The sequence below is a fragment of the Diabrotica virgifera genome, chromosome 5 (assembly GCF_917563875.1).
Source record: "Diabrotica virgifera virgifera chromosome 5, PGI_DIABVI_V3a".
Classification (NCBI taxonomy): Eukaryota; Metazoa; Arthropoda; class Insecta; order Coleoptera; family Chrysomelidae; genus Diabrotica; species Diabrotica virgifera.
The window spans coordinates 235,699,888-235,715,292 of NC_065447.1; the positions used below are offsets into that span (position 1 = coordinate 235,699,888).

Sequence of the window (15,405 nt, forward strand, 5' to 3'; positions counted from 1 at the left end):
CTCTCATGACAAACGAGTAATTGGACTTTGTCACACTAATGCCCCACCCTGTATACCGTGGACATATGGTCAAAATTATCAATGAAAATGAATCTGCTGGGATTGCAAAAGAGAATAACTCTTTGTTGGGTTGCACATGAAAGACTGCCTACTACATGACATGGAAGCCTGGATACTGACAATTAGCTCGTTACGACGACGCCTGGAATACTTTAAGATGTGGATATTCTGCCGCATTCTAAAGGTTCCATGGACTGAACATATTTAGAAATAAAGAAGTTTAAAGGTGTATGAATAGAGATCGTGAAATTGTAGAAATTATAAAAAAATGGAAAATATCTTTGGCATGCATTCAGACACAAGACACAATCCTTTGGTTGCTGCCCTCTCTTTGAGTTTCATAACGGTTTCCGTCAGTTCTATTTTGCTCCTAGACAAGATAACCAAATCGTCCTCGAATGCTAAGCACTGATGTTTTTTGTGATAGATCAAACCAGTTATATTAATGTTTGCTTCCTTTATAACCTTTTCTAATATTATACTAAACATTATAGGTGACAATGGATGACCCTGCTGCACTTCTTCTTTGACCTCAAAGCTTTCTGTTATACTACTGTTTACCTTGACTTTATCCACTGTCCTTTGGAGAGATAATTGTATCATTCTAATAAGCTTTGGACAAACATCCATATCTTGCAATGCTTTAACTCGATCGAAAGCTTGTTTAAAATAAATGAAAAGAACAGTCGTGTCTTAATTGTGTTCGTTGCTTTCAGCCTATATTTCTCATAGTGTGGTGACCTGATCTACAGTACTTCTACTTCTACTAGAGACAGTAGATGGAATAGCTGTTAATGACGATGATGATATAACTCAAAATAATCGGATTGATGTTATTTTTTTTGTCATTTACTATATTTTTTCCGTGAATGCAAGGACTGCAAGGTAATAGTTAGTGAGACAGTAAGCCAACAACGTAAGCTGCTTGTTCTGGACATCGAAGTAAAAAAGCGAAACTAAACAAAAATATCGGAGACGACCACAAAAAATCAAGTGGTGGAAGTTAAATGATGAGAAGGAAGGTCTATTCAGGGAAAGAATAGTAGAAAATATATGTTGGAACATAAAAGGAAGCCCTAACACAATTTGGAGAAAAATGGCCAATATTATTAGAGAGACGGCTATTGAAATACTTGGGAAAACGTCAGGAAAGAAGTTTGAGGATAAAGAGACTTGGTGGTGGTCAAATGAAGTACAAGGAAAAATAAAAGAGAAGAGAAAATTATATAAAAAGTGGCAAGAAACCAGATCGGACATAGATCTTCAAAACTATATGGTCGCCAAAAAGGAAGCGAAAGTAGCAGTAGCAAAAGCTAAAGCAGAAGCGTATTCCAACCTATACGATAAACTTAATAGCAGGGAAGGCGAAGCAAAGATATATAAAATAGCCAAACAGAGAGCAAACAAAGCAAGAGATTTTAATCAGATTGGATGTATCCTAGATGAAAATAATAAAATACTAATTCACGAAAAGGATGTCAAAAAGAGATGGAGAAAGTATTTTGACAGTTTATTAAATGAAGAATTTGACAGACAGCTTGGAAAACTGATGGAAAAATACAGGAATAAAGAGAGCAACGCTCATATGGTACCTATTCATTGATCTTGAGAAAGCGTATGATAGAGTTCCTCGAGAGATTCTGTGGTGGGCACTCAATAAGAAAGGAGTCCCTGGCGAATATGTAAAGATTGTGAAAGATATGTATGAGGGAGTAACGACTAGTGTTAGAACAGGTGTGGGAGAGACTGATAAATTTCAGGTGAAAGTAGGATTGCACCAAGGCTCGGTGCTTAGTCCTTATTTATTCTCATTAGTTTTGGACCAGATAACAGCGAAACTATAGGGTAGTATTCCATGGTGCATAATGTATGCTGATGATGTAGTATTATTAGGAAATAGTGAAAGAGACTTAGAACAAAAACTGGAACAGTGGAGACAAGCTCTGGAGGAAAAAGGTTTAAAACTTAGTAGGAAAAAAACAGAGTATTTGGAATGTTCATTTAAAGATGGAGTTACTACAAATAAAATGGTATCTTTGGATGGTGAAATGATTGTGAAAAGTAATAGTTTTAAGTACCTAGGATCGGTATTACAGAGTAATGGAGAAATAGATGGAGATGCATGCAGTAGAATTAGGGCTGGATGGATGAAGTGGAAAGAAGCAAGTGGTGTGTTGTGTGACAGAAAAATTCCAATGAAGCTGAAGGGAAAATTCTATAAAACAGCCATAAGACCGGCTATGATGCACGGAACTGAATGTTGGGCAGTGAAAAAGAAAGAGGAACAACGAATGCATGTGGCGGCAATGAGAATGCTTAGATGGATGAGTGGAGTGACAAAGAAGAATAAAATTAGAAATGAGTATATTAGGGGAAGTCTAGGTGTGGCACCAATTGATGCCAAAATGAGAGAGCATAGGTTAAGATGGTTTGGTCATGTTCAACGTCGAGACGTTAATCACCCAATACGAAGAATAGCTGAAGTGCAGATTTCTGGAAGGAGTAGGAGAGGAAGACCAAAGAAGACCTGGGGGAGACGATAAGGCAGGACATGTTGGTAAAGGGGATTAACATTGATATGACCCAAGATAGGATTGTGTGGAGAAATGCAATTAGAAAAGCCGACCCCGCATAGGGATAAGGCAAAGAGAATGATGATGATTACTATATTTTTTCCAGGCTGGGATAAATGGCTTATATCAATTTATGCCTCAGTAAGTTTTTACGTGGGTGGTTCGATAAGTACTTAGTCTCTCTGCACAAAGGCGCCACTATCGTAAAAGAAATCTACTATGATATAGTACATTATCGTGATGGTCTGTGTCAAAATCTCAGCGGAATAGGACTAGTAGTTTGTTTTCACCGCGATTAGAAGTGGACATTTTTGAGGATTTTAAGAAAATAAAAAAAAACAGCAATATCGGTCGGCGATTCAAATATTGTTTTTGAAAGGGGAATCGCGCAGCGAAATAAAAAAACTGTGTACAAATGCTGTGAACGGTGACTCTTCTCGTCTTTGATAGAGGGTAGACCGTCTTTTATAAGTCATGGCTAGGTGGTCCGAAAAAGACTACCATGGAGGATAGAATAAAAATTATCCATGATCTTGTATTGGAAGACCGCCGACTGAAGATGCGCGAGATAACTGAGGCAGTAAGCATTTCAAAATATCGCATGAGTCATAATCTGCGTGAAATTTTGAATACGAGAAAGCTGTCGGTGCCATGGGTTCCGCATCTGCCAACTAAAGACAGCATTGACAACAAGCGCATCTATTAGTAGACCACTTCGGAATTGTATTTGAGTATGTTTAAGCTTGATCCAAAGAATTTTCTATATTATTTCATAACCAAATGGATAATTAGATGGATACCAGGCAAGAGAACAAGCCGGATTTAGAAAGAATTTCAGTACAAGTGACCACCTTTTAACGATGAAGATATTAATCTAAAAAGCTAACGAATATCATACCCCGCTATACATGGCATTTATTGACTTCGAAAAAGCATTGGATAGTGTGGAACACTGGGCAGTAAAGAATTCCCTACAAAACAGCAGAATAGACTACAGATATACCGACTTAATTACAAATATATATATATAATAAGGCAACAACAACTATTAAGGGGAAACAGTAGCGATCAACAGGTAGCGAAAACGCGTTCCAAGATTGCGGCTGTAATTTTGAATATGTTTGCGAGATATTTGGCACACGTATTCGTAATATAATAGAGAATGGCGGTACAGAGCCCAATTAGAAAAATATATTAATATGTGGAAATTCTCTGTAATTAAATACAATATTAAAAAAACGAGCCTGTACCGCCATTAAGAAGAACAAAAAAATACACTTTCTTCAAATAAACTTTTTATCCGATGCCTAGATTTTGTGTCATTTTGAAACTACTAATGAAATAAAAAATTTTAGTACAGTAGAGCGTCGATAATCCGAACTAATTGGTACAGGGGTAGTTCGGATTATCGAACATATGTTCAAAATACATACAAAGCTCATAAACATAGTACATATGTACATACGTTTTAGTTATAAGGAATAAAACACCTACATAATAAACAAATAATTGTATGCATTTCTGCATAAACAAAACAAAAATCCGCGGTCATATTTTGCCCATATTGTCATATTAAATCCAAGAATTCGGTCATATTTTTTAATTTTATAATTTTTTTTGCGATCGGATTAGCGAACGTTCGGATTACCAGGGTTCGGATTATCGACGCTCTACTGTAGTTCCAAAATGACACAAAATCTAGGCATCGGATAAAAAAGTTTATTTGAAGAAAGTGTATTTTTTTGTTCTTCTTAATTAGTCCTGTCGCCAAGGGGGGTACAACGGCCTCCTGTATTCAGATGGACTTACCCAAGTTTTTTTTATGTATTTTGGCCTGTAGAACACGAATTTTTTGGGTAACAGTTGATCCGGATGTCGATAAGATTGTTATAAACCAAGAAGTTGAGGAATCACATAACAGCGATTTCTCGCAAAACAAAACATTTTTTTGTATTTTTTGGGCCATTCTAACCAAAAAATGTTCCTACAAATTTTTTCTTGGGATGCATAGTTTTCGAGATAAACCCGAATAACTTTTGATTAAAAAATAAAATAGCAATTCTGCTTACCGCCTTTAAAAGTTTAAGTAAAATTTTATCTGTTTTGAGTATTTGCATTGCTAAAAATTTATTTTTTGATTGTTAAAAAAAGCTATAAACACATAGTGTTTCCCGTGCCTAATACATGCGTTTTAAGGCATGCTACGTAGAAATAGCGCCGCTTGCACTTTTACCTCCTCTACCTACTCATTCGATTTTAAATGAGAAATCATTGAAAACATCACTTAAGCACTAGGTGTTTATAGCTTTGTTTTAACAATAAAATAATAAATTTTTAGCAATACAAATAATTAAAACCGATATAATTTGACTTGAACTTGCAAATGCGGTAAGCAGAATTGCTATTTTATTTTTTAATCAAAAGTTATTCGGGTTCAAAAATTGCAATTTTTCGATTTTTTGAAAGTTCAACCGCGTTTATCTCGAAAACTATGCATCCTACGAAAAAATTTGTAGGAACATTTTTTGGTTAGAAAGGCCCAAAAAATACAAAAAAATGTTTTCTTTTGCAAGAAATCGCTGTTATGTGATTCCTCAACTTCTTGGTTTATAACAATCTTATCGACATCCGGATCAACTGTTACCCAAAAAATTCGTGTTCTACAGGTCAAAATACATAAAAAAATCTTGGGTAAGTCCATCTGAATACAGGAGGCCGTTGTACCCCCCTGGCGACAGGACTAAATGGCGGTACAGGCTCGATTTTTTAATATTGTATTTAATTACAGAGTATTTTCTACATATTAATATATTTTTCAAATTGGGTCGCCATTCTTTATTATACAATTACAAATACGTGTGCCAAATATCTCGAAAAAATATTTAAAATTACAGCCTCAATCTTGGAACGCGTTTTTGCTACCTGTTGATCGCTACTGTTTCCTCTTAAGGTAATGAAACAAACGGAGCCTATTAACATAAACCGAGGAGTAAGACAAGGAGATACCATCTCGCCCAAGCTATTCAACCAAGCGCTAGAAGATGTGTTCAAACAACTGCACTGGGATGGCTTGGGTATAAACATAAACGGGCAATATCTGAATCAATTACGATATGCCGATGATATTGTATTAATTGCAGAAAGAAGTGAAGAATTACAAAGAATGATAGAAGAACTAGATAGAGAATCGACAAAGATAGGACTGAAGATGAATTACAGTAAAACAAAAACCATGACCAATCAAAAAGAAGAACTAGTAATTACAGTGGCACAAACAAGAATAGAACAAGTAAAAGGGTATATATGTCTAGGACAAATCACTAGATTAAATAAAGAAAATCAGACCGAAGAAATAAAGAGAAGAATTAGATTGGCCTGGGCATCATTCGGAAAACAGTCTTATATTCTAAAGAACAGAAAATACCCTCAACATCTAAAAACAAGAGTCTTCAATCAATGTATACTCCGTGTTTTAATATATGGCTCTCAAACATGGACGTTTACAAAAGAGAATATGGAAAAAATAGCAAAGACAGAAAGAGCTATGGAAAGACAAATGCTGAACATTAAACTATCAGACAGGAAAAGAAACGAATGGATCCGTAACAAAACAAAAGTGAAAGATGTCTCTACCCAAGTAGCAAAGCTTAAATGGAAGTTCGCCGGACACACCCTACGGCAGAAGGATGAAAGGTGGACTAAGATGATTATACATTGGAGACCGTGGAACCACAAACTAAAAAGGGGAAAGCCACAGATGCGATGGTCAGATGACCTGAAGAAACACACTGGGTCAAAATGGATGCAAATTGCCCAAAATAGGAAGGCATGGAAGAAGGAAGAGGAGGCCTATATCCAAGGATGGATGTTTAGGGCTGATTAGATAGATTTCATAACCGTTGACGAAACATTGATGCACTGGTATACACCAGAGACCAAGGAAAACGAAACAATTGACGTCAGCCCGTAAATACCTTCCAAAGAAGGCAAACATTGTCCTATCGGTCGAAAAGGTGAAGGCCACCGTTTTGTGAAGTGTGATTCAACGTATGATTTATATTAACTTTCTGGGACGAAACTATCACAGATGGCGAAGAAAAAGATACTTTTCCACCATAACAATACACAGGCTCATACCTACGCCATCGGCATGGCCAAATTGGTCGAACTGGCCTACGAACTGCTATCCCGTCCATCGTGTGCTCCAGATTTGGCCCTGTGCAAGTTCTTTTTGATTCCAAATTTAACAAAGTCACTCGCTTGGTAGAAATTTAATGACGAATAAGGAGATCCAGACCTCGAGGAAACGCATTTTTCAGACGGGTGAAAGAAGTTGGACCGCCCTAGTATATCAGAGAGATAAAACGCTTCAGATTAATTGTGATATGGTTCATTCATAAATTTTAAAAAGTATTTTACCATGTATGTTGAAGAACTTTTTTTGTTTGAATTATTTTAGTCCATTATTTCACGGTTTTTGCTCTAAATTTTAAAGAACCGCTTGGATTGACATGAAATTTGTCATACGTATAGCTTACATGCCAAAGAAAAAAAGTGATATTGTGCCGATGTGTGCTTTTGCCCTGGGGGTGACTTTCACTCCCTCTTGGGGGTGAAAAAATATATGACCAAAATAAGTCCGGAAATGGGTAAACTGACTAATTATAAGTAACTTTTGTTCTATAGAGCTTTTTCGCCAAGTCAACACTTTTCGAGTTATTTGCAAGTGAATATGTTCATTTTTTCAACAAAATAACCACATTTTTAGACGGTTTTTCGCAAATAACTCAAAAAGTAAGTATTTTGTCGAAAAAAACGTTCTTAGCAAAAATATAGCCTATAAAAAAGTAAAAAAAAATTGTTTACGCGTTAGGTCTCTGGATCTCGTAGAACCAGAGTTATAGCCAATGAAAAATAGATTCATATTCACCAAATTTCAAATAGAATATTTCGACGTGAAATATCCAAAAAATTTAGCACTTTTTGGGGAAAATTTATTACAACTTTTTTAAAGAGTTTAAAAAAACTCTTTATTTCTGTTTTTACAAAAAGTTTCTAGCATTAAACTTAAGCAAGTTACGCTCAAAATAAAGTTGGTCCCTTTTGTTTTTGCAAAAAAAAATCGGGAAGACCACCCCCTAATTAGCAACTTAAATTAAATTAATCGTTACCGCTCCACAAATTATTTTACTTATGTTGTGTTTATATGATCTGTAATAGACAAGGCGAAAACGGCGGGTTCGTTGGGAAAAATATTCTCATGGGATTCAGGGTTCAAGAAGTCGCCCACGTGAAAAGTGGGCCAAATTTTTTTTAACACTTTTTTAATCAAGTTGCAAAAATCAATATTTTCTTCCGGACAATTTTTTTGTAAATTTTTTGGACTATTCTGGATAAAAAAGGTCTCTTATAATGTTTCTTTAAAGTTGATCGTTTTCGAGTTATAAGCAATTTAATATTGAAAAAAACGAAAAATGGCGATTTTCAAGGCTTAATAACTCGGTTAAAGGTTATTATTATGAAAGTCAGAAAGTGACTAAATCAAAGTTTAATGCCCTCCCTACAAGATCCCGAAGAAATTTTTGTCATTATTTTATTACTAAGCTGTTATTTTTAAGTAATAATATTGAGCGCCATGCACGTGGTAGCAACCCGTAAATGCTGAGTGCGAGAGAGATGCCACTCCAGCAGTCCAATTGTGCATCTTACTTGCACTCACATTACCTAAAATGGCGCTCAATATTATTACTTAAAAATAACAGCTTAGTAATAAAATAATGACAAAAGTTTCTTCGGGATCTTGTAGGGGGGCATTAAACTTTGATTTAGTCACTTTCTGACTTTCATAATAAAAACTTTTAACCGAGTTAGTAAGCCTTGAAAATCGCCATTTTTCGTTTTTTTCAATTTTAAATTGCTTATAACTCGAAAACAGTCAACTTTAAAGAAAAATTATAAGAGACCTTTTTTATCCAGAATAGTCCAAGAAATCTGCAAAAAAATTGTCCGGGAGAAAATATTGATTCTTGCAACTTGATTAAAAAAAAATTGTTAAAAAAAATTTGGCCCACTTTTCACGTGGGCGACTTCTTGAACCTTATTCTGGGATGCCTCACGAATGTAATTATGCAAAAAAAATCTCATGAGAATATTTTTCTCAACGAACCCGCCGTTTTCGCCTTGTCTATAAGTTTCATCGATTCAAAGTACTTATTTTTGAAAAAAATTGGTTTCAAAGTAAAATTTTTAAAAATTTAATTTTTGAAAAATATGCTTTTTTTCAAAATAACTTAAAAATTGTTAGAGATACCAAAAATCTCGAAAAACAAAAAAAGTCAGATTTGCTTTTATGAATATCATGTATTTTTTTGTTTTTCTGTTAGACAAAAATTGATTAAGATTTGGTGTTCCTAAATTTGCATACATTCGTGATCAGTGACTCGTTCAACCCATTTTAACTACAGCCCTTTCAATAATAAGGACTTTGAACCAATGAAACTTACAGATCATATAAACAATATATACATGAGTCAAGAAACTTGTGAAGTCGTAACGATTAAGTTCATTTAAGATACTAATTAGGGGGTGATTTTCTTGATTTTTTTACCAAAACCATAAGGGACTAACATTATTTTGAGCGTAACTTGTTTAATTTTGATGCTAGAAATTTTTTTTATAAAACAAAAATGAAGCTTTTTTTAAACACTTTAAATAAGTTGTAATGAGTTTTCCCCGAAATGTGCTTCATTTTTGGTTATTTCACGTTAAAGTATTCCATTTGGAATTTGACTAATATGAACCTATTTTTCATTAGCTATAACTCTGCCTCTACTAGGTGTAGAGACGTAATATATACACCATTTTTTTTTAAATTTTTGCAGGCTTTCTTTTTGCTTTGAATTTTTTTTCGACAAAATACTTACTATTTGAGTTATTTGCGAAAAACCGTCTAAAAGCGTGGTTATTTTGTTGAAAAAATGAACATATTCATTGCCAAATAACTCGAAAAGTATTGACTTAGTGAAAAAACTCTATAGAACAAAAAATACTTAGAATTAGCCAGTTTATCCATTTCCTGACTTTCTTTGGACGAATAGTTTTTCACCCCCAAGAGGGGGTGAAAACCACCCCCAGGGCAAAAGCACATATCGGCACAATATCACTTTTTTTCTTTTACTTGTTAGCTATGTGTATGCTAAATTTCATGTCAATCCAAGCGGTTCTTTAAAATTTAAAGGTTTTGCAATATTTTACCGTTAAACAACGGACTACTTCTCTATAAAGTCCATTTTATTTTAATTAAAATATATTAATACATAATATACAAATCTGTTTTTGTAGCTCTCTACTTACCTGCGGATTTCGATCCATGTTACATCGCGTGACACAAGGAGTATTAACCCATTATCTTTGTACGCCAAAAGATATTGAATCAAATTTATTCAAAGAGATTAAGAAAGAATGGAAAGAAAGGTATATTGATGAAAACGTAAATACAGGAAACCACTACAGATCAATCAGAAACTATATAACGGATAAACCTTGGTTTTCTAAAATGGAGTCGACAAAAGATATGATAAGAACCATATGCAGAATGAGATTTGACCACTGTCTTACTCCATCATATTTATTTAAAATTAATATAGCTGATAGTCCACAATGTATTTGTGGACAGTTGGGCAATCTACAACACAAAATTTTGACCTGTTCTCTTATCTCTAATAAAGTTAATATGTTTTTAAATTCACTGTATTCTTTGACTGATGTCCACCATCCCATTAATTTAAATTATTTATTAACATTAGAAAGAGTTGGTATACCGACTATTGTATAAACATATTTTAGATATTAAGCTTAAATTGTAATTGTAAAATATAGAGTAAGTATTTCTTGTAAATTGTTATATGTTAAAAGAAAAAGAAAAGAAAAAAAAAAGAAAAGAAATATAAAAAAAATAATAAAATAAAAATAAAAAAAAAATAAAAAAATAAAAAAAAAAATAATAATAAAAAAAAAGAAAGAAAAAATATAAAAAAGATATATAAAAAAATAGAAAAAAAATATAATAATTAAAAAATATAAAAAAAAATATGTAGATAAAAATGAATGACGAACTTGGACAGTCCATAGTAAAATAGCTTTCGAATGAAGTAGAGGGCTAAAGAAGAATGTTGCAGTTTTTGCTGTGGAACTCTGAGAACATCATTTGGAAAAAAATTAATAAAAATATATATATATATATATATATATATAAAAAATTATTAAAAAAAAAATACAAAAATAATTATTTATTAGTAGAATTGTTTATTATATTAGTATTAGTTTTAGGATAAGATACGAAAAAATGACTAATAAAATAAAAAATAGTAAAATTGGCGAATGGATTTAGTGTCCGCAGTCATATAAACCCAAACAAACAACAACAATACATGAGCTAAACAAAATAACAAGTAGGTAACCCAATCCGAATTTACTCAACAATAGTTTAAATAACGACGGATTTTTATTCCACTGCTTCACTGCTCGCTTTCCGTTAAATTTTGATTTATATTTTTTGGTAATCCATATAAATCACTCTCGTTCAAATTATGTTTCCAACTTTTTTCTCATGTGTCAAACGTTTGAACAAAAAACAGAACATTGCCCATGATTAATATTCACCCTCAAAGATGGTAGGTCTGGATCCCGCGTATGAAAAAAAAGTTGATTAATAGCAAGCTGAAAATTTGTTAATAGCTTAAGGGTGTCTAGTAGGATAAACTTTGATATATGGGAACACTGGAACAGGGGCAGTTTTAATTGTGGAGCAGGTTAAAAATTTGGAACGGTCACACCACCTAAACGGCACATTTATTTTGTCCGACAGAACAGACTTAAACTCTTCGAACAGTGATTAAACTCTCATACAAAAATCAGAGTGCTATTTATCACCAAATGGGCGTTTTAATGAGTGGAACATGTAGAATATGTCAAATGACAGAAATTATGACAGGTGATAAATAGCAGTCTGATTTTTGCATGAGAGTTTAATCTCTGTTCAAAGAGATTAAGTCTGTTCTGTCGGACAAAATAAATGTGCCGTTTTCGTGGTGTGACCGTTCCAAATTTTTAACCTGTTCCAGAATTAAAACTGCCCCTGTTTCAGTGTTCCCATATATCAAAGTTTATCCGACTAGACACCCTTAAGATATTAACAAATTTTCAACTTGCTATTAATCAACTTTTTTTTCATACGCGGGATCCAGACCTATGGGTATTTTTACTTAAGGAAATACTATTTTTGCTTTCTTGTATCCGTCCGCCTCCAATCTCTTATTTTTTTCTTATGATTGACCGCACCTTACTTTTAATTGCGTAAAATCTTTCTAATCCTCATCCTCCTATCCCGAGGGACCAAATGTTTAATTCAAATTTAATATAATATAATTCGAATTGCTCAATGTCTAAACTTTTCGATCGACGATGGTAGATAAATATGATTATTTAATACTAGGGGTTGATGATCACTTCCATAATATGCGCCCAGGTATGTTATACAGTTGATGGCCGAGAATTTTTATCATGAACCTATATAGATGTAATCTATTTGATTTTTTGTTTGCCTTAGGCTGCGCTATGTATACAATCTACGTCAGTCGTGCTGATAAAAGGTGTTTGTAATTATTGCAAATACTTCAAAATACTATACACCGTGAGCTTTTAGATTGAATGTTGCAGAAACAAGATACAAGAAACAAGGCTGAAAGAGACATGCAATGTTGTAGATGATAAATGAAAGAAGAAAATTCTAAACATCAAGTTACAAAGTCTAATCAAATGAAAATAAAAGGCAAAGGAAGGATATCTTCCAGAAATACGTAAGGAAAGAGAAGACCTGCACAACAAATATGACAACTTTAGTTTGCATAAAACATCAAAGAAGTAGAGTAACGTAGTAACATGACAGAGAGATTTAGCTTTTATTCAGAGAGCACTAAGGAGTCAAAGAGGATTAAATATACATAAGTGAATGGTGGTATCTGTATCAAAACTACATCTTAAACAGTCTTCCTTTACCTTAGTTTACTCACAAATTGAGTACTCTGATCCAAGGAGTTTGGCCTAGATAAATTGACGTGCCCTGGAATGCAAATTGTAGATACCCCACGTCTATTCATTTACGGTCCGTTTGCATTACAAGGTATAAAAAGTTCGGATTTAGGCTGTAACCAGAATTTGTTTTCTAACGTAAGAAATCTTTAGAATTCCGGCTTTTGGATTTCGTTTTGTTTTAAAAAGGTAATTTGTCTACCTATTTAGTGGGAAATAAGCCACAATTAAACTGAAAAAATAATTTTATTAACGTTTCGAAGTCCAAATCGGGTTTCGTTGTCAAAATACAAAATACTACTAAAATAAACAAAAATGTTGTTGGTAAGTAAAAAAATTCTTCTAATAATTTATTTAATCTGACTCATCTATATTGTCAATTCAGAATTCATATTATACATTTTAAAGTAGAAGACTTTAAAATGATATCGCCAATATTTATGAGTTGCGTTCCTGGGACGACTTTACTAAAAGATAGTTCATTCGATTACATGAAATCAATCTTAACTCATGAATATCCGTCACAAAAAATCATAGCATGTGATTTGTCTTTAAAAATACAAACAAATGCAACGATGACAGTAAAATTCTCGCGTTAGTGATTCCATAGTAAATCACGAGGGAAAACCAGGAAAAAACCTCGTGATACTATCCCGACATCGTAAGTATTTGGTCTTACATTTAATTTACTTTCAAAATACTAATACCAAATTCTGACTTTAATATGTTTAAATTATAAATAATATTAATAATACATAGATATACAATAAGTAAGACTTAAATATAAAATTTGTACTAACTCGATATGTTATTGACTTACTAATCGTGGTATTTTCTTTCTATTGACTTCCTCTTTCAGTATTGGTAACCACATCCTACTAAATTCTACCAAGGAATTTGCGACACAATTGGTTTCATTTAGCATAATTAGAGCCGCTTCTTTGATTTTTCTCTTTTTACTACCTGATTCTTTCAGGACTATACTTGAATCTCTCCACTGAACTCTATGTTCATTATCCCATGCATGTTGACATATTTGAGATCTATCAAATTCTCTATTTTTAATATAAGACTGATGTTCACTTATTCTAACGTTTAATGGTCTTGATGTTTCACCTAAATAAATTTGTTCGTATTCACAAGGTATTTTATAAATGCAATTCTTTGTTTTTTCTTGTTCATTGTTAGGATTAGTTTTAGATAAAATAGATCTCAATGTGTTTGTTGTTTTGAATGTTGTTGAAATGATGAATTTATTTCCTATTGTTTTAAGTTTCTCGGATAGTCCTTTTATATATTTATGTTATTGATATTTTCCTCGTATTATTTCTTGTGAATGTTGTAGGATCCCGTTCTAAGTTGTTCTGTTCCATTCGATCGAATCTTGTGGTAGGGGAGCAAAGTATGCTAAATGTGCAGTCACTCGAGCGCTTTGGGGACCTATTGGGTTGTGAAGAGTAGGTCCTAAAACCAAAAAAAGTTAAGTAAAATTTTCCATTTTAGTGGGCGCTTGCCATTTTTTAATTTAATTTTCCATTTCCAACAATCGTTTTTTCCGATTATAACGCCATCTGTCCATAATTCAAAAAAATGTTTCGAATAAAAGTTACTTATTTTTACGTAAGGAATCCAAATCTGCAAAAAAAATGAGGGCTCCTATTTAAGATTTTAAAGTAACCCCCCACCCCACATCCATGGGGGGTCGTGTTTGGTACCATTCGATAGATTTTTCAAAAATATTGAATAAGTGTATTTTACAGTTTTTCGATCTGATGTTCATTTCGCGAAATATCGCGGGATTCGTATTTAAAATATTAAATTTACCCCCCACCCCTCTCCGCGGGAAGACGTGTTTGGTATCATTCGATAGATTTTTAAAAAATATTGGGCACATATTTTTTAGTTTTTCGATCTGTCATTCATTTCGCTAAATACTCGCTTTTTTCTTGTGAAACTTTGGGACTCACCCATTTCCTTACGCCAGGATCAAATCGTCAGATTTTTGAAATATACACTCTTTTGCATGTACTTAACTTACCTTATCTTAATCTGACAATTTCGAGTATTTTTAAGGATAGATTTTTTTTTCGGGCCCCCCTTAACGAACTCCCCTGTGTTAAGAGCCAATATATGGTAGAGGTTCATCTGCAGGGTACCAGGTTTCTCCCATATGCTAATCTGACGCGCTCGTGTAACTGCAAAAATCCCCGCTTGGGCTCCCCTACCATTGACAATTCCTTATTTATAAACGATAAAGGATAATTATTTTTTCAATTTAATTCTGGCTTATTTCCCACTAAACAATTAATCATAAAAATGCCACAAGGAAATAGTTTCAGAACAATATCTACCATATATTTTAAAAACCTTTTTTGTTTGAATTATTTGTGTATAAAGTGCATTTTATTTTAATTAAAATATATATAAATACATATACAAATCTGTTTTTGTAGCTCTCTACTTACCTGCGGATTTCGACCCATGTTACATGAGCTAAACAAAATAACAGGTAGGCTAATCCGAATTTGCTCAACAATAGTTTAAATAACGACGGATTTTTATTCCACTGCTTCACTGCTCGCTCTCCGTTAAATTTTGATTTACATTTTTTTGGTAATCCATATAAATCACTCTCGTTCAAATCATGTTTCCAACCTTTTTTTATTAGCTCCAAAACATATCT

The 15,405-nt window shown here is 33.3% G+C and overlaps 1 protein-coding gene across 3 annotated transcripts in view; it reads right to left on the bottom strand.

Annotated features, from left to right (window-relative positions):
- Window positions 1-15,405, bottom strand: part of LOC114331755 (probable multidrug resistance-associated protein lethal(2)03659) — a 243,736-nt gene that overhangs the window by 152,646 nt on the left and 75,685 nt on the right. For all 3 annotated transcript variants that reach the window (XM_028281392.2, XM_028281390.2, XM_028281391.2), the window contains exon 3: window positions 15,188-15,403. In XM_028281392.2, coding sequence (XP_028137193.2) covers window positions 15,188-15,403 — 216 coding nt within the window. The remainder of the gene's footprint in view (window positions 1-15,187; window positions 15,404-15,405) is intronic.